General features: G+C 40.9%; 1 protein-coding gene across 4 annotated transcripts in view; it reads right to left on the bottom strand.

The window, feature by feature from the left end:
• Positions 1–21,204, bottom strand: part of Rap1gds1 (Rap1 GTPase-GDP dissociation stimulator 1) — a 151,959-nt gene that overhangs the window by 129,301 nt on the left and 1,454 nt on the right. For all 4 annotated transcript variants that reach the window (XM_052179136.1, XM_052179137.1, XM_052179138.1 and 1 more), the window contains exon 2: positions 249–356. In XM_052179136.1, coding sequence (XP_052035096.1) covers positions 249–356 — 108 coding nt within the window. The remainder of the gene's footprint in view (positions 1–248; positions 357–21,204) is intronic.

Genomic DNA, 21,204 nt, shown 5'->3' with positions numbered 1-21,204 from the left:
TGGTATAAATGTCACCATGACCAATCAACTTTTCTTTCCTTTGCCTATCAGTTGGGCTTTGAGTGCTTTCGGGTGGAGGGTGGGTAGGCGGACAGAACACTGCAAACAATTTCAGCATTCAAGAAAGAGATTCAAAAGAATACAAACCATGGGAATACAAGCTATGTGCTTGGCTATATACCGATTCCGAAACAATGCGGACTTGATCCGTTCTTGGTCTGGAAATCTGAATAAACAACGAAACTTACTATTCTGAGCCAAGGCTTGAAGCAGACAATCCAAGCATCCTTCCAAGCTGCCCTCTGTCCTGTCAGCAGCTGGTATCGTCAGCTTCTTTAAAGCGTCACTGAGATTATCTGTTGACAGAGAGAGAAGAGAATCAGACCCCTCGATATTTGAACCACTGTAGAAGGTGACTAGTTGGTACTAGCATTCCCACTGGGCAGAATTAGCCTCCAAATATACTCCAAGGGGTCCTGGATGCAGCACAGATGAGTTATTGCAAAATTTTAAAGTAAAACTGTCTGTTTAAGCCAAATATGAACTAGTAACTCCATATAGAAGACATCACAAATGTTACAGATTATCCGTGACTCTTTTCCAATATAATGCTTTACTGAAGAAACCAAATACACATGATATTAGTCATGAAAGCACTTTGATAAATTATGTTTGCTTTTCTACTTTTCTTCTGTTCTCTAATTTTACATCTATTGAGTTCTATTCTATTATTTTACACTTGCTTATTAAGTGTGTGTGTGTGTGCGTGTGCACACACATGTCTGTATACTCATGCCAGGCACCTGTCTGGCCTTGAAGAGCTAAGTCTTCTCCTTTGACCCTCAGGTCTCTCAGGGACTAAACTGAGGTTGTCAGGTTCAGAGGCTACCACCAGCAACTCATTAGCTCTGCACCTTATAAAGACTGAAAACAATGAAAGTTTAGAAAAGTTTCAACAGTTTCAAATAAAGTTAAATGGCATACAAAACCTGTTTTTATCACTTACATTTGAAAAATGCTTCATAGAGTATTTACTGATTGCTTTAAAAAGCAAAACATTCTGAGTTAGAATGCCGTGAGCTGTGCCTGAATTCTATGTTGACTGCCCTAGACCATGGAATCTCAGAATTTGAAACTTTATTGGGACTTACCAAAGAACTTTTGTTTACAGTATTTTTATTTAAAATACAAAATAAGAACTAAGGTTTTATTTTGTAAGTAAACACACACTTTAAATGAAAAAATAGCAGTATAAAAAAACAGAACTACAAAGAGTGGCACTGTCTTTACAGGCTCAACCTGAGGCTCATCAGAGAACAGCAGAGTCTCCACATCTCCACACTTAGCCTTTTACAATGTACGGTTTGCACTGGGTAGTTGCAGAAGAGATGTCTTGTATGTACCGTTAAAGAGCTAGTATTTTACACCCTTTTCAGATAACTGTGGATATGCTGTGATAGTATAGACAGGTAGCATCTCTTCAGCAGCTGTATGAAATAGGAACTAATACCCGTGATCATTTCCAACTATTATATTAAAATCTGTTGGTCTCCTGCCTATAAAATCTTTTGTGTACACAAGCTGTTTATATTTCTGCATTTGTCATTCAAAAGCATTAGTCTCTGAGTGAGCTCAGTGCTCACAGACTTTTCTATTTCAAATTATTAAATGCATCACACCACCGCCAATCTTATTGTTAAGCAAGCATATTAAATACTGGGAAGCTATCAATTTATCAAATGTGATTTAAGTTTCTAAAAGGTTTAATTTTACTTTTACCAACAACAAATATAGCTAAGTTTTTTTTCCCTCCTTTACGTGACAAACTATCAGTGAGAAAGTAGACACATTAAAGAGGGTTGGCTCCTTCCAGTTTAAAGAGGGAGACAGGGTCTCCACAGAGCCAGGGACTTCCAACAACTCATGACTGCACTCATTCTGCACAATCACCACGGTTCACAACGAATGAGCCTTACATGAAGTTCATTTCCGCTGGCAGAACTTGTATAATGTACCCTGCTTTTAAAAGATGTTTCTCCCAGGGCAGGAGAGATGGCACTGCATTAAGAGTTAAGAGCACTGGCTGCTCCTGCAGAGGACCTGGGTTTGGTTCCCAGCACCCACACGGCAGTTCACAAATGCCTGTAACTCCAGCCCCGGGGCATCTAAATTCCTCTTCTGGCTTCCAGGGGCTCTATAATGTATACTAAAACATCAGCAGTCTCTCTTAACTCATGACTACCATGTAACTGTACCATTTTCAGGGAAGAAAACCAATATGCAATAAACAGAAAATACTGAGACCACTAATAAGATCTCACTTTCAAATAAGGCACATTTGTTTGCGTACTCTCTCCAATACGCGTGCGTGCGTGCGTGCGTGCGTGCGTGTGTGTGTGTGTGTGTGTGTGTGTGTGTGTGTGTGTGTGTTCCAGTGTGTTTGCATGTGCATGACTGTGCTGCAGAATCCAACCTAAGGCCTATTCAGTCCTCCAGCACTCAGCTAAGTCTCTAGCCCAACAGCATACATTTTCACCAAGTTTTGTATATGGCAGCTTATGGTAATTCTAAAAATATGGAATCCCTATTTTAAAGAGAAGGATGATGCACTCCATGGGAAAGATTAACTTAAAACATTTATATCAAGATGTTAAAGAAAATTAACAAGCTCTAGTTCAGTGGTTCTCAATTTTCCTAACATGACTCTTTAATACAGTTCCTCATGCTGTGTTGATCCCCAACCATAAACTCATTCTCATTGCTATTTCATAACTATAGTTTTGCTACTGTTATAAATCATAATTTAAATATCTGATATGTGACCCCTAAAGGGGTTGAGACCCAGAGCCTGAGAACTGCTGCTCTGGTTAACGCCCAGATTTCTTCTGACCTGTGGGTCCTACTGCTCCCCAACACTAAGCAGTACTTATAGGTTGTTGCATTAGATTGTACTAATAATACTTTAAAAATAAGTCTCTAAATATAACATCTCTACACTGAGCAAACACAGGGCTTTTGTTTTCTTTTGTTTGGAGTCTCACTAAGTAGCCCTGGGTAGATCTTACTTTGTAACCCAGGCTGGCCTTGAGATAAGAAATATCCTCTTGCTTCTGTCTCCCTGTGCTAGGATTAAAGGTATGCACCACTGTGCCTACCCAGTAAAAAACGGTTTTAAAGAAATTGCTCAAAATTACAAAAAAAAAAAAAAAAAAAAGCGGTGCAGTACACTGTAAAAGCCACTCAGTAAACACTAATTTGCTGATTTAACTGATCATGACTACAAAGATTAATGTTCTTGCCTTCAATCCAGTCTGCTACATATTTTACAATCGGAACAAACTAAGTAATCCAAAACTAAATACACGGCTTTCTCTCTAAATGTATTCTACCAACCGGCTCTGTACAGATCCCTGGCTGCCACCTCCACAGACACCTGCCATGGGCACCTATGTCCTCTTGATGACTTCCTTTCATTTCATGTTCACAGACATACTTGGCATCCTTCTCATCAAGTTCCATTGTTCATGTCATCATGACCCCAGAGGCCATCCTCACTCATCACCTCAGAGGCCATCCCTGTCCATAATTACCTCAGAGGTCATCACTGACATCATTACCTCAGAGATGCCATCCCCGCCCATCATCACCTCAGAGGCCATCCCTGCCATCATCACCTCAGAGGCTATCCCTGCCATCATCACCTCAGAGGTCATCACTGACATCATTACCTCAGAGGTCATCACTGACATCATCACCACCTCAGAGGTCATCCCTGACATCATTACCACAGAGACCATCCCTGCCCATCATTATCACCTCAGAGGTTATCCCTGCCATTATCACTTCAGAGGTCATCCCTGCCATCATCACCTCAGAGGTCATCCCTGCCATCATCACCTCAGAGGCCATCCCTGCCATCATCACCTCAGAGACCATCCCTGCCATCATCACCTCAGAGACCATCCCTGCCCATTATGGTGCGTGTAGTCTGGGATGCTGCAGAAGCCCAGCCCAGGGAGTCAGATCTCTTGGAACTGGAGGGACAGGTGGTGGGAGCCGCTAGATCTAGGTGCTGGGGACTGAACTCAGGTCCTCTGCGAGAGCAGTAAGCACTCTTCAACACTGAGTCAGCCTCTGGAGCATCGTGGTTTGCTTTGTTGAGATATGTCATCACCTGTTAGTACAGAATTCAACCTTCCTGTCTAAGCCAACCAAATGCTGGCTATAGGACCGCACCACCAATTCTGACACAATTTAAGTATTTGAAGACATAAAGTAACTAAATTAAGGCCAGGTAAAGTGGTTGCATGCCTTTAATCCCAGCACTTGGGAAGAAGAGGGAGATGGATCTCTGAGTTCTAGGCCAGCATGGTCTACATGGAGAGTTCCAGGACAGCCAGGACTACAGAGAGAGGTTCTGTCAAACAAACAAACAAACAAACAATCCCAATTAATTAAAAAAAATTCAGTCTCTATAGAAATAACTATTGCCCTATAGCAATGTGAAACCATTTTAGGAAAAACTCACTAAACTCTTCATCCAGAGCACTGGTTCTCCACCTAGGGCTTTGACCCCAGAGCTGTATCAGATAGCCTGCATATCAGATATTTACGTCACCACTCCTACAGTAGCAAAGTCACTGTTATGAAGTAGCTGAGAGACAATTTTATGGTCAGGGTCACCACATGAGGAACTGGATTAAAGGGTAGCAGCACGGGGAAGGTTAAGAACCACTATTCCAGAAGGAGCTGAGGCTAAGCTAGATTTCAGCACTTTAAATCAATTAAGGTCAATACTTGAAGAAATCTCATTGTGAATCCATTGATAAAACAGTGTTAAAATGTTTCACATCATGATTTAAGTAGCGGTTACATGAACACATTTGTCAAAACTCACCTAGTAGTAGTTTTAAAACTGAACATCCGCGTGCACATGAGTTCTCTCTCAATTTTACAAGCACATATTGGAAAATAAAATGATCAGACCAACAACTTTTTTCCTACTGGCCTTGAGCTTCCTAATGGAGCATTATCTATCACGGTGACACCTCCAGCCTCCTCGCTTGGCAGCCACCTGCATCCGTTCGCTCCCTGACAGGAATAACTGATGAGGTTAATAGTCGGAGAAGAGCCCGGAGCAGTGCTATGCACCACAGGCCGGGCTAACTTGGAGGTGAAGAGAGGACTGTGTGCGCCTAGGAGTTCAAGACTCCACCTCGACAACAGAGAACCCGGTTCAACAGCTGGCTACCGGGCTGGCAGAGAGGAACTGCACACTTCAGCCTCTTTCGGGGTCTGTTTGTTTTTTCTTCTACTTTTCAAGACAGGGTTTCTCTGTGTAGCAGCCTGGGCTGTCTTGGAACTCTGTAGACCAGGCTGGCCATGAACTGAGAGATCTGCCTCTGTCCTCCTGGGTGCTGGGATTAAAGGCGACTCCACAATCACCCAGCTTATTTCTTACGGTAAGAAATCGCAGGTGCGAATCCTTACCAAACAAATTATTGTTGGTGTAAACCCCAATCCCGTATTTGATAATTTACATGATGAATTGTTCAGCAAAAATTTCTAAAGCTCCTCCTGCTGATATTTCTATAAATAAGAAAGAAAATAAATAATCCCCTTCAGGAAAAGGAAGTATTCTTTAAAATTTTTGTTTTGTAGAAATCAAACCCAAGGCCTTGTATGTAATAAGTAAACGTTCTAACAGTGAGTTATACTCCAGCTTGAAAGAGTATTAATAGCAAAGTACTTCCCCCCAAAATATTTCTTTCATAAAAGACAGTGCATGACTTAGCCAAAGAGAAAAAACACATACTTGATAGAGTAATAATCTTGAGTGAAATCTCAACTGCTTCAGAATGGCCGTTCTAATGGTACAGACATCCCCAGAGATGTACAGAGTTGGTTGGGGGCTGGGCAAAATTTTGAGTAGCTTCTTTTAAAAAGCCTCATGATCTTTAAAAGCAAGACAGTTCCTCATCAAAGGAAATCAGGACAGGAACTCAAACAGTGCAGGAACCTGGAGGCAGGTGCTGAGTTGATAGAAAACTATCCAGTACACACTCCTAACACCACTGCAATCCTCCAAGAGTCTGAGGTAAGTAACCAAACTGCAAAGCAGGAACTTCTATAATAGCAAGCTGGAAAAGTTAGTAGAAAATCATTTTTTTCTTTACAGATGCTTATTAACAAAATGCCAGCTAGTTTAAACACACACACACACACCTATAAAATTAAAAATAGTATTTAAAATGTAGTGATTTACTATTACTGAGTCACAGAAGAATCTCGAATATTACAGAGGGTAATGAGTGAGCCATTTTAGTTTTTATAACATAGTACCACAGCCATTCCATGCTCTAATAGGAATATAAATACATACTAAACATGCTTCATTAGCACACATACAGACACATGACGTGGGAAAGACATACCTTAACAAAAATTACTATTCAAAATGTATATTCGCAGTATTTCGAGGACAATTTAGATAGCATTTAAGAAGTAGGGATATTCACAATGTTTGAATAAAAAATTAACAAGCTGTTTCATTTAATGAAAACTCCAAATTAAAGTTCATAAATTATACTCTAAATTTTTGGTTTATTTATTGCTGTAGCACATGAATACCTATTCATGTGCACGTGTTTGCACCCGATATGGTCTACAGGCAGCAATAACACCAAAATCCTGTGGGCATTCACCACTTATCCACTTTAATGGATAATCTTGATTGTCAGGAAGAATTTAAAATCATCTGGACCCTAGGAAGTGTTTCTAGAAAGGTTTAAGACTCAATATGAACGAGAGTAGCACTAACCCAAGAGCTGGAGTCTAGGCCCAAATGAAAGAGAGGAAGCCAGCGGCCATGAGCCTTGAGTTCCAGGCCAGCCAGCCAGGGCTATGGAGAAACGGTCTCAACACTAGGAGGTAGGGGGAGTGGAAGAGGTGAGCATTCACCCCACACTGCTTCTCCAGCTCTCAATGCCAAGCAATGGTGGCCATGCTCTCAAATGGGAGCCGAATACACTGTCTTCTCTGGCTGCTTTCTGTCAAGGGTATAAGCACAGTCAGAAACTAGTGCATCCGTAGTACCTTCTGTCCAGGTAGAGCTCCTTCACTCTTAAACTAACTGTAACCGCTACCTCCTATCAATGATCCCCTTCACTTCAAGGCTAGGATTCTATATAAAATAAGACTTCAGGTGAAGTTAGTCAACTTCTAAGTTTGAACATCATGCCAAGTGACTGAACTCCGAAACCTAAGTAACTTTCTACATAAACTGATTCAGAAAACTATTTTTGTAGAAATTCATAGAGTTCTAATCTTCCATTTTGTCATTTCCTAGTTTTATACTTTCATGTACACAAAACTCCATTAATATATTTTTAGTAGATGGGCCATTTGAACATTTTCACATTACCCTCCCAAGTGAAATGTAATCTGAAGTGGAAACTTAAGGGTTCCTTGGAAGTCAGTCGGATGGTGCTTTGCTGGGCGAACATGGGAAGGGACATTTTGTTAAGTGGACACAGGTCTGAGAGGTGAAGGCAGACTCGTGAAGAAGCGGTTTGCTGAAGCAGACTCAGGACAGAGGATGTTCTGCTAAAACAAGCAGGGAAAGGACATATGATGAAGGATTCTTTGCTAACAGTAGGCATGCATTGGTCTGCCTTACACTGTGTAGCTGAGCTGCATTTGTCGGGACTCCTGAGACTCGGGCTGATTGGATGCACGGGCTGAGGCAAGGCATGTGGAGGACACGTGATGATGTCTGGGGGTATAAATAGGACTCCACAGGGTGACGGAGACAGCGCTTGGCTTGCTGGGACAGCTAACTGTGCAACGCTTGTGGGTCTTGCTTCTTCGCTGATCTTCGCTGTCCTGCAAGGCACACCTGAGAATTTCTAGGTGTCCCTGTTAGTTCTGACTTGGAGCAGAGGCTGAGGCCTGGCTGTCTCTGCTAGGTCGTGTCACCACTGTTGCTAACCTGACTCTACTGAACCGGACTGCTGATATATCTGTGAAGTGTTGGCAAGCGGATAGAAGTGCCTGCCTGCTAACCTGTGAACTGAACTGGCGATTCCCAAACACAGATGGGAGTTGCTCCAAAGGACCTTTCTACACAGGTCCACTTCCTTATCCTCTCTTTTCCCACTACCTCTGCTGTGGTACAAGGGAGGTTAAAGTGTTTAAGAGCCATCATTAAAAATAAGGTTGGAAAAAAAATAAAAGTTACAGTAATAGATCCTGACATTACTTTCCTCACCACCCTTACTTACATATTCCTACAAATTATGATGTAAATTGCCTTGACTAAGAAATACTTTTCTTGTGAAAAAAGTAATGACTTCAATCACCGCAGAGTTGTTCCTCTTGTTATTTCCAAAAGCTGGTACAAAAGGTTCTTAGCAATCTTCTTACAAAAAAAAAAAAAAAAAAAAACCATTCTGAGCAATGTCCCTCCCTTTGTCATGCTGAGGGCTTTGAGGTCAAGCAGCTCTACATGCTCTTCACTGAGCTACAGCCCTGGCCTTGTTGATCCAGAAAGGAAGAGCCCACTTCAGCTGAAGGAGAAGTACTGCTGTCTTATACGGTTGTGTCTAAGTTGAGGGCCAGGACTGATCCCCGGGACTTCAACACTAAACTTTAACGTGTAAGAGCAGGGCAGTTAAATTTTACTTCACATTCACCAAAAGAGTTCAAGAACCATTTCCTGTTGTTTTACAGCTGTCAAATATGGCTTTAGCATCCAGCACGATACAAATTACAAATTAATAACTGTCTTTTGTATTTAATCACAGAGCAAGTCACAGAAAGATCCAGCCTTAATGTTTTAAGAACTGAGCAAGAAAAATATTGGACTAATATCTTCTCCACAGGCTTATAAATGAAAATATTTACTATACTTCTATATCAAATAGTGGCCAAGACCCAAGCCATTACAAAGCACTGACTTAGTCAGGGTTTCTATTCCTGCACAAACATCATGACCAAGAAGCAAGTTGGGGAGGAAAGGGTTTATTCAGCTTACACTTCCACATTGCTGTTCATCACCAAAGGAAGTCAGGACTGGAACTCAAGCAGGTCAGGAAGCAGGAGCTGATGCAGAGGCCATGGAGGGATGTTACATACTGGCTTCCCCTGGCTTGCTCAGCTTGCTCTTATAGAGCCCAAGAATACCAGCCCAGGGATGGCACCACCCACAGGGGGCCCTGCCCCCTTGACCACTAATTGAGAAAATGCCTTACAGCTGGATCTCCTGGAGGCATTTCCTCACCTGAAGTTCTTTTCTCTGTGATAACTCCAGCCTGTGTCAAGTTGATACAAAACCAGCCAGTACGGCAGTGAAGAAAAAAATCAATGCAGATAAATGAACGAAGCTTGAGAGGGTGTAAAAATTGTTAAAAGCCATGAAGCACACTGGAGCAATGTTACCAGGATGTAGCCTGCCATTTCCAAGTTTCTATGAACTGCTGAAATGACCTCTACACAGGGGAAAAGTTCCAGGATACAAGATAGAAGAGACATACTTCCAAACTATAAACTCCTAAGCTAGCTTTCAGAATACAGAACTGTGTAAACACAAAAATAAAACAACCACTTGAACCATATCCACCCTGTTACAGTTCCTTACACCTAGGATGCCTGTAAGGCCACCTGCAACCTCGAAATACCAGAACAATGTCCCAGTAGTTTACTCGATCATCCTGTGCCCCACCAAAGCTCCATTTTTTTTTTTCTTTACTCTCACATTCCACTTAGCTCCTCAAGCTAGCACAGAGGTTTAGACTTAATACTGAGGCTGCGAGCATCAACTCCTTCAGCAGTGCCAAGTGCGTGTTTAAGATGCATTGTTGATTCCTGGCACTTAAGGTTCAGGTGTAACCGATATCCGACCACCAAGTTCTGCCCCATAGTCTAGGTTACGTCTGACAGCAGAGAAAACCCACAGAATAGCTTCAGACAAACCTTGAAGTCTACATAAAAACGGAAGGCATGACTGATTAAAACACTAATACAACACATGATGAAAACAAACTCTCAACAAAAGATTACATCGGGCGTCAGCTAACTCATATGCATTGCCTATGCAAGTTCACCTCACAGCCAGGGTTAAATGCCTGCATCTGTGGCCTTTATTACCTCCTCCTCCTCCTTCTGTAACTCATGCAGTTCTGCAAGGTAGAGTCCACAACTCCTCTACAGCTCAGTGTGGAAGAGTTTTCTGCAGTGCCCTGCACCCCTCTAAGTACGTATGCTGGAGTCTCTTTTGCACACAGAGGTGCTTTGGGTTCCTGCAGACTGCTTCCCTGGCTCCAAGTTCCTCCCTTCCTCCTGCATGTCTCTGGGCACTACCCCAGCACAGCCTGTTTCTTCAGGGTTGTTCTTACAGGTCAGGTGACCATGGGCCAGCTTTGCTCTGGACAAACCCAAATGAACTGTAACTCAGAAGGCTGGGAGCACAGTTAGTGTGTGTGTGTGTGTGTGTGTGTGTGTGTAGGGCTCTGGGTCTGATCTCTCAACCCGAAAGGTTAAAAGAAAGAAAAGTGCATATTTATTGAAAATCTTCCTTCCCCTCCCTTGGATACCCTTTTTTGGGTCTATCTTACCCTTTAGAGTTCCCTGGTCTACCACTGCTCAATAATTTAACAGTAAATATTCTGTTTCATTTACTGGCTGCTGAGCTGGGAAAACACCTCAGCTGCCAATGAGCTTCCCCTCATACTATGAAAACATGACTTCAGTCCTCAGATTCAACGTACACATGTCACGCTGTTTGTACTTCTAATCCTAGAGCTGAGAGGCAGAGCCAGAAAGGTCTCAGGATTGCTGGCCAGGGGCTCTGGCCTAACTGGTAAACTCCAGAAAGAAGGGAGACCCTGTCTCAAAGTGCATGTTCAATGTTTTTGAGCATGGTGCCAGGGGTTGTCCAGTGACTTCTATAAGCACATGTACACATATGCACTACTACACACACACACACACCCCTACCTAAAAAATTTACTCTTTGTGAGAGATAATTTCCCCTAGACTTCTTGGCATTTCTGTCCCATGATAATTATCTGAGCAAAAAAGTAAGGTACAATAAAAGTAAGAAAAATAAGTCTCCCTCTCAGGAGATATTCCGTAACTGTATAATGCCTTCCTCTTTCTGGAGATTTGTTTTTAACTCTTTTAAGGCAACACATAAGAGAATATATGTACATTTATTGTCTAGGATCCTACATAATGTTCTGGAGTCCTAAGTTGGGGATTTCTCTTCTGCAGTGCGCTCTTCCATGTGCAGATAGTACCAGGTTCTTAATCACACCACCCAACTGGGATCTGGGATTGAAGAGCAGCATTGAAAAGATCCAAGCAGGGGCTGGCAAAACAGCTTAGTGGTTAGAGCACTGGCCGCTCTTCCAGGAGATCCTGGTTCAATTTGCAGCAACCACATGGCAGCTAACAACCATCTGGTACTCCAGCTCCAGGGATCTGACACCCTTGACCTACATGGGCACCGGACACCCAAGTGCTGAAGATATACATGTAGACAAACACCCTATACATTAAAAATTAAATAAAATATATTTAAAAAGTTCTATGCAACAAACTATGTTGTGCTATAATAGCCATCCATCCATCCTCTAACAAATACTTGGTTTTTATCCTGACTGAACATGGACAGATACAGTTCTATAGATAGCCTTCTTGAGATGAGAAATGAAGAGCTGTGTGAGAAAGGACAAGAATGTTATATATATCGATCAATAAATTAAGATAACACCAAACTTGTGTTTCTTCCAATATGAACTAGATGCCCACAATCACTAGACACCGTACTCAGTGCTAAAGACAGAAAGATGAGCACAACACAGCTCTCCCCATTTTCACAATACAACAATTATTTTTATTTTGGTGAGCCTTGCATTTGCATATTCCAGTTTATTCCCAGAAGCAACTGGTGTTGTTAGCACTTCCCATGCATCCTCCTAGACCTACTCTGTGCTCATGTATGCAGTGCACATACAAGACTTCAAAATATAAGCCACCCCATGTTACGAATGACTGCTACTAATCCCCTGGTAACTTACTATCACTTTTTTGGAAGCTGGTGTTACCACTGAATGAAATAATACTCTGCCGTCCAGTTACCAGAGCTTATGAGAAAAATGCCCTGTCAAGTTCTCTGCATGTGAGGCAACAGAGCAACACAGGAAGCACTTATCCTCTTCTCTGATGAACTTCACTATCAACCTGTTTCTGAGGAAATGCTCCAGTTATCATGGTTCAATATATCACACCAAACTTACTGGTGTGACCCAAAGTTCACATAGACTGTATGAACTAGGAATACACACGTGCACGTTGTGGGTTGCTGATCTTCTCCACAAGGTTCAGACCTTCTATGTGGAGTCACCTGGGGTGACTGAAGTGTCGCCGCAAAGCTGGATCCTGAGCGTGGTCTCAGCCCTGCACTGGCTCGTTCACTAGGGGGCTGATGACTGGCCAGAAGAGTCCGAGCACTGCAACTGTTTGCCTGGGTCCTGACACTAGCGCCTCTCCACAAGGCCCCGCTTCCTCCCACCACGGCAGCCTAGGGGTGCTCGGACTACTCAGGCTTGGACAGGGCACTGCTGCCGCAAGGGGCAGCTTTCACCAATTAATCACAGGAACAAGAAAGTCCCACAATACCACTTCTGCTGAATTCTGCACTCTTCTGGTTAACAACAAATCTCATCCACGAGAAGTAGCTCCTAACTCCCAGTAGCTCCTATCCCAGAGGGGATAGCAAGCTATAAACAATTTTGCAGAGCAGGAAATTATGGCCATCTTTGAAGAATACAATCTGCTATCTTAACAATGTCCACTGCATGGTTATGTAAGTATAGTAAGCATGACTCTTTGTTGGTTTAACTTCTGAATATAAGACCAAGGTTTACAAACATGATTCTACAATGGACATTAACATCCACTTGGACGTCTTTGTGAAGTCGCTGCCACCCAAGTTGAAATCAGAAATCAGCCTAGATTATGTACCAACCAGAGGATGAATCAAAATTCTGTCCAGCCAGTTAACACTTTGAACAGATAAACTCATTCTGTACAGATCAGAGTTGTGCACAAAACCAGAGATTTCTGTATGTTGCTTTTTGTAGATGGATGCTCCCGGAGACGGAAAATTTCCAACCAAATTAATCAGCTGTACTAGGTAGGTAGCAACTGTCTATGTGCCTGCATGCATATTTAAAAACAAAACAAATAGTGGACTATGGCAAGGGACAGTCTCTACCACAGTACCAAAAGGGATGATAACACTCTAGCTTTTAACAGATATTTAATTCATAAAGGAAATCAATTGGAGGGAAGAAGCCCAGATGTTGACACTGTGTAGGAACAGCACTGGGTGCTGAACCACAATTCTCATCGTCTCCATTCCTGCGGCTGTGTTTCTTCCGAGGACTCAGTTTGGACCTTCTCCATTTCCTTCGCATTATTCTTATCTACAGTTAGACTTTAAGCCTCTCCAAAAGTGAGATGTGACTGTCTGCTCCACTTGTTTTGTACCTTTCTAGTGACAGCTACTCTGCTGATCTCTTGTTTCTGACTTGGTGACAGCGCCTGTACAAACCGTGTAAAGCCAGAAGCGCGTCTTAATGGACCATGTGATTCCCTCTCACAGCCTAACAATGTAACCTTTCCAAAAAACAATCTTTGCAGGTAAAAAGAAATTAATCAGTTCACATGAAATTCAACATTTGTCCTAATGATATTTTCAGCCAAACCTATTTTTCAGTTTTAAAGTAGGTTGGCATCCCCACTCCTGAGACACACACTCACTGTGCTTTGCTCGTAATGATCGCTCCAAATACTGCGTGAATCCCGACACGGGACTGTTTTCAAGACTTAACAGAGAATAATACCTTTCCCAACCTGACAAAGTTCTTACTTTCTGAATATCTAAGACAGTATACATATCTCACAGCTTTCAAAACATCAGTTTGTAAAAGTGCCGTGAATTCTGTTTGCTTTATTCTATTAAAAAAAAAAATCCCAGCACAAATAAAAAAAAAAACACCTCAGTAGTTATCTCAGTAGTTATTTGAGATTATTTTATATAATTTTATAAGTCTTTTCTATAACTTAAAAATAAAAAGTAATATATTTTACTTTTTTACATATTATTGTTTTGTAGTTCTTATATAGGTAACAATTTTATGTTGCCTTACATGTTAGTGAATGCTTTCTAAAAGACAATAAAATATTTAATAGCCCTATTAGATTATATTAGACATAATAGCACTCTGATGATCCCATTATTTGCCCTAGAAAATGAAATTAATCTCTAAAGCCAACAATAAAGGAAGGCTGTAGCAGCACTTGGTCTGACATAACACAGTTCTCACTAGGCACTTGAGCTTGGAGGTCCTGTATTATAATGAGTCATAGCTTCTCTATTCAATAGTGGTAGTATTTTTTTAGGCCAGAGATAAAATAGGTACAAAAAGAATTAAAGTAGCTTGTCAAAAGCTATACTAAAGATGCCACTTCCTATTTCAAGATTTATTTTATGTGTATGTTCTGCCTACATGAACATATATGAACCATGTGCATGCCTGGTGCTCACAGAAGTAGAAAATATCATTGGATCCCCTCTACCTGCAGTTACTCATTGCTGTGAGCCACCACGTAGGTGCTGGGAACTAAAGTGAGTCTTCTCCAAGAGCAGCAAGTGTTCTTAACCACTGAGCCTTCTCTTCAATCTCTCTACTACAGTTTAGGGAAAAGCTGAAAATAAATCTACTCTGTCTTTTTCTTAGTTCCTATTTCATTCTGGTCAATTGAAAATTCAGTTTAACTGTGTCTTATAACTATTGCAGGTTAGTGACTAGTTGTATGATTTAATGTTCACAGCTTCTTAATTTTAAACTTATTTTCTTAATGTGGTAAGTTCAACTATATCCCATTTTAATGAAATTAAATCTTTTGTAACTATAGAAATAGCACATAATATGACTTCAGATACCTTCGTGAGTCAACTCTGCGAGATTTAAGTTAGGTTGGAAAGTTCATACTTCTGCATTAATTCAATTCCTTAAATGAATCCCTGACACTAGAGTTTCACAGCACGCCTGTGTGCCAGCTTTAATGCAGGATTCTCCATTCAGTACTCATCAGTTTTGTCATGCAGGGATGCAGGCCCAATGGAACCACACTTTTGGACTATATAAGAAGTCAACATTTTGCCAGGGTGGTGGTGGCATACGCCTGTAATCCCAGCACTCTGGGAGGCAGAGGCAGGCGGATTTCTGAGTTTGAGGCCAGTCTGGTCTACAGAGTGAGTTCCAGGACACCCAGGGCTACACAGAGAAACCCTATCTTGAAAATTAAAAAAAAAAAAAAAAAAAAAACCAACCAAACAAACCAAAAAACCCAAAAAGTCATCATTTTGTTTTGAGCAGCATGTCAAATCAAGTTTATAGACAGACCCCAATTTATATATATATTGTAGCTATAATAGAAAAATACAGTACACTCTTGGCATTCATCACATTCTCAAGTCACAGGACAACGGTCGCTGAAATGATGAAACAGATAACAGAATATCTCATCAGGGTAGATTTCCTTCAAGAAGACAAAGATGCAAAGACGCAAAGACGCAAACCAAGTAAGTTTCTAAATGGCACGCTTCTTTTGCAGGCAAAGAAAATCACTTACCCATGGTGAGTTGATTATATTGGACTGCAACCCAGCATAATCTCAAGTTTATTTAAGAACAGCCCTTTAGGGTCTGGGCAGGTGCCATACGGCAGCCTTGTGCCTAGACTTAACAGCATTCCATCTTGAGCTTGGCCCCTGGTTGCTATGGTAACTAGAGCAGAATGATGCAGTGGTAGCCAGCTCTAAAGTACTAACTATGGTACTAGAGCCACTGGGACTCCCTAGGGGGTAGATGATGTCAGAAACAGAGGACCCTCACAGAGATTCACCGTCCAGCCCCCAGCTGCCAGTGATCTTGGGAGATGCAGAGAGTATATGGGAATTAGAAGTTTTACTTAAATCAGGGCTCTGAGGTACAGCTTCCATGTTGTGGCCATCCTACAAAGGTTGGAGTTGGCAGGGATGTATGCTCCCCAACCTGAAAGTAAGCCCCAAGATGAAAGCCCTACAAACTCACTGGTCTCACCAAGCTGGAGTTGGTTAAATCATACTATGGTCTGTCCTGGATGCCCATCTGGGGTGAGCAGATGTTCCTCTGTGATTCCCAAGAAAAGTGCAACAGGAAACAGCTCCGGTGGTAAGGTGCTTGCCTGAGAAGATTGAGAGCTTAAGACCTCAGAGTGCCGGGGTGAGGGGTGGGGTGGGGGTGGGGAGTCAGGGGGGCGGGGGCTTATAAGACAGTCTAGCAATAGACAATGCACAATAATAGCAAGATCTTCCCTGGCTCCTAAGTCAACTTGTTTTCACATGTTGGTTTTTGTTTGTTCGCTTGTTTGTCTTCAAGAAGTCAATTCCAAACTGGTTTCGTGCGTTGCTATGTATTGGAAGGCTAAATACTGGCCCCCAAGGTCTGCCTGGCCCCAGGGATGTACACCAAGTGATGCTATGTAACCTTGCCTCCCAAGTGATCCCTGACTGGTCAATAAAACTAACCAGAGACTGTAGCTGGGCAGGAGAGAGGTAGGTGAGGAGGCTTCGGTTCCAGGGTCTTGGGGGTCGGGGGTCAGAGGCAGAGACCATGAAGACAGACAGCAGAGAGGAGGCCATGAGCTGGGCTGATCGTGAGAACACGGCAATGAGGGACAGTCAGCTGGAGCAGGAGCCGCCCAGACAGAACATGGCAAGTCCTATCTCGGGGTTCCGGACAGGGAAACAGACAAGGTAGCACCGAGGGCTGACTGCCTAGCTCTACCATTTTTAAGGCCTATTATACATGTTTTATGTCGTCTGTTTCATGTCTGTTTTTTGTTGTTTTATGTCTTATTTTTTACATCTTATGTTTTGTGTCTTTTATTTGGGAACTAAATGATCTAAGATAGAGTAGAAACCCTCAAATAACACTTACTACAACATAGATTTTTCATGCTAAAACTACAGTTGCAGCCTTCCACAAGCTCACTAAGAGCTGAGTTTTCAATTGAACGTAGTTCATCTGAATGCCGACTAGGAACTATCAAGAACACAGAAGGATTCTTTAAATGCCTCCTATACAAGAGCTAGGCCCATGAAGAACAGAGGAGCACAGAACCCTGGGTTTAACCCTCCACATATCCAAGACAAGAAAGAAATTATATGTAGCTGGCAATACCTATGTGAAAAGCTTCAAAGGCAAAAATCATAAAATTTCATTAGAGTTCTGCGCTAACTGGTGAATATCTATAATCAATTCTGATAATTTGGTGACTTAGAATCGTAATTAAGTGTCACGGGATGCTTCAAAACAACTTGTAGTACACAAACTGTCCAATCAATGTTACCATGTTTTGAATTCAGCCAAAGGATTGCAGTTGTTTGTTTTCATCCGTCATATACTTCTTTCTTCTCTTTAATAGTCTTGACTTTGCCTCCTGGCCTAAAAGTCGAAAATATTTACCATTTGGCCCTTTACAGAAAAAGCCTGCCAACTTTTGCTGTGTGGAGGTGTTATTCCCAATACTCCCTTACCTGAGACTGTCTTAACAATGCAAACCTACTCAATTAGAACTGGGAGTTACCCCAGTGACTTATTTTCTTCTTTTCTTTTCTTTCTTTCTTTTTTTCCTTCTTTCCTTTCCTTCCTTCTTTTTTCTTTGGTAGGTTTTTGTTTCGTTTTGTTTTTTAAGATTTATTTATTTATTTCATGTGGGTACACTGTTGCTGTCTTCAGACACACCAGAAGAGGGCATTGGATTCCCATTACAGATGGCTATGAGCCATCATGTGGTTGCTGGGAATTGAACTCAGGACCTCTGGAAGAGCAACCAGTGCTCTTAACCACTGAGTCATCTCTCTAGCCAGTCATTTTCTTTAAACAAGCTCTCCAGATGATTCTTAGGCAAGCTAAATTTGAAAACGACTACTTTAAAGATCAAGATTTTTAGAATGTTTTATCCTCTTGGATAAACTATTTCTTTGAATCAGTAAAATAGGGAGTGTCACCCTATTAACTGCTAAGAAGATTAAATTTTAAGTTCTATAAAGTATAGCATGATAACTGACATCCACAGTGGGTAATTACTACTTCAGTGGTGTTCTGAAGACTACTGCCTCCTGAGATGTGTTCATTAGTTTTTAGAAAATTTGAGAGAGTTATTAAAACCATTATTAAAAATTAAACGATAGGCAGTTAGATAAGACACATTAAAATGGGTATTTATATTATGCAAAGCATCACTTTTTTACTATATTATTGTGTCTATGAAATTATTATTTCCATAAGGTGAATATACAATATAATCATATTAGCAAACCGATAATCACTAAAATTAAATCTCAATTAATTATATATTTAGTTTAACTTTGAACTCAAACGAGTTTCAATTAATTTTTCATAGAATGTTGTCTAATAATTTAATAGATACAAAGTTGCAGCAAGTTTTTGTGGGGTTTTTTTGTTTTTGTTTGTTTTGGGGGTGTGTGTGTCTGTTTATAAACAGGTACCTAGGTATCTAAAGTTATTCTGGAAAGAAAAGGGGGGTAAAAGAATCACCAGAGGGACTCTGAACTTCACAAATAAGCTGGTCAGAGCTTGCAGCCCAATTTATAACCATCCCCTTTATCACTATCCTCATCCCTGGCTTAATTCCAGGAATTCTTCAAGGAACAATCCTAAATTCTACTCCTCTGCAGTCTGAATACAGTCTAAATCCTATAAATTCTATTCCTCTGTCCTCTGAATGCAGTCCCTATCTCAGCCCTAGTAAAGCTAACACACTGACTCTAACACATAAGTTACTTTGTGAAGGAGACATTGCCATCTGAAAACTAAAGAAAAACATACCTAGACAGAATGAATATAAGCCATCTGGGTAACTGGGTACATTTCAAACCTGAATTTCAAATATCAGAAATTTATAATCAAAACAGACTTTGGTTTAGATGATTTTGCTCTCTCTAAAACTAACATTAAACCAAAATCTCCAATAACAGATACCACAGAGCTAAAAAACAAAACTATACTACTATACTATCCTACGACATAGACACAAGAGAAGGGAATGTCAAAGAAACGTGAGGCACTACTGTGAAATTACCATTATCGTCAGGGAAGGGAAGAGCAACATTCTGCCCCATGAATACACTGAATGGTTCACTCCCTCTACAAGTGCAAACTTCAGCAGGGCTTTTAGACCTACCACTCTGTGGTGACTGCTAATACTTTTTCACTTCTGTCTCCCAACGTTTCTATGTTTTTCTCTAGCTAAACAAGGCCTTTTATAAACTTTTCTACAAATGTCTCTAACCTTCCCTATCTATTTTCAACTTATACCATCCCCTCTTTCCAGGGGGCAGTCTCATTTCTACCATTTAGAAGCCCAACTGACCTTTGGTTCACATAACATTTCTCTAAAACCTCTGCATCCCCAACATCTCTGTAATATATGCAAAGATACTGTGTATCATTTGCAGATTTCTTCATATTGAATAAAGATTTTATGTTGCTGTTTGAGACAGGATAATTTTTCTTTTTAATCCAGCCAGGCAGCCTAGGCTGGCTTCAAACTCATCGGGCCTCTTGATCCTCCTGCCTCAGCCTTTCCTCCACTGTGGTGAGAACACAGATGTGTGCCTTCACACCTGCGACTCACACGCTTATTTCTTGTATAATTTGTGGCTCATACACTTCTGAAGATTATAGGAAACCTGCAGTGTCTGTCTCACTCATTCTTGTCTCCCCACTGTACACTCCATAGGATGGATTTCTGATCAATACTGGGCTACAATAATATATACATGTAAAGCAATAGCTGGGATCTGTGAGGTTACATAGAAATTATCCTTCATTTTCTTATGGAGAAAAACCATTGCCATAAAAATACCCTTTTAAGGGTTCCAGCTGGGACTCAAACATGCACGAGGCTCTAGGGTTAGCTATCCAAGACAACACAAACAAAACAGACTACCTAAAATAAATAAAATGTACCTTATTAGTCTATCTTAGGAGTTGTCATAACTTCCATAGCTCAGATATAAAATTATCTCCCAAGGTTTCAATGTTTTATTATTTTATATACCTCCTGATCATATAAAAACATCGTAATCACTGAAATAACATTATAGAAGGAAACTATAAACCTAAGGTTAGCTGGGCAGTGGTGGAGCACGCCTGTAATCCCAGCACTCTGGAAGGCAGAGGCGGGCGGATTTCTGAGTTTGAGGCCAACCTGGTCTACAGAGTGAGTTCCAGGACAGCCAGGGCTATACAGAGAAACCCTGTCTCGAAAAAACCAAATCCAAAAAAAAAAAAAACCTAAGGTTGCCTTCAAAACCCATACCTTGCAACAATGTAACCAGTTTTTAATGAAAGGCCTTATAGCAAGACATTTTAGATACTTCCCTGTCAACCAATCCATGTATTTGTTCAGGGCCTACATTTTCAAGTTCAAGAGCTAGAAGTACATGACAGTGTAGAAAATAACTTGGCCAAGTTTTACTAAACCCCTACTATGTGAAAACTCCTACAAAAGACACAAAACTTATCTTCTTGAACATAAAATTAAATGCCCAAAACAGCTAAATATACAAATAACTCCATTAGATATTATGTGAGTGCTATTTAAAACAACAAAACTTCTAACAGGGTACCCCAAGTGCTAACAGAAGGGACCATAAAGAGTTTCTGAGAAGCTACAAAATAAAATGAGTTTGTATTTGACTTTTTTTCTCTTTTTAAATCACCCATCAGCATTCAAGATTTGCAAGATTATTAAGTAATTTAATCTGCTTGGGTCTTCTTATTCCCTAACTTGCTACAACAAACCTTGGATATCCCCCCCAATGGAAAAAAAAATACTGATTCAACATTTTGAACATTTAGTTAAAATGAGTTTAAACTAAATTTCACCTTTAAAAAACTGAGACTTGTTTCTACACTAAACCCGTAAATGTAACTAAAATCCTGCAAACATGCAAATTTTAATCTGTCATCTTGATTAGTACTCGTTAAAAATTCTATTCCTAGAGAAAGGGGTGTACAAACGGGATACCATTTTTTATAGAAATGTTCCAATTTCCAGT

This window comes from Apodemus sylvaticus, chromosome 4 (assembly GCF_947179515.1).
Source record: "Apodemus sylvaticus chromosome 4, mApoSyl1.1, whole genome shotgun sequence".
NCBI classification, from domain to species: domain Eukaryota; kingdom Metazoa; phylum Chordata; class Mammalia; order Rodentia; family Muridae; genus Apodemus; species Apodemus sylvaticus.
The sequence above is the reverse complement of the archived record's forward strand: the minus strand, read 5'-3'. Positions and strand labels throughout refer to the sequence as shown.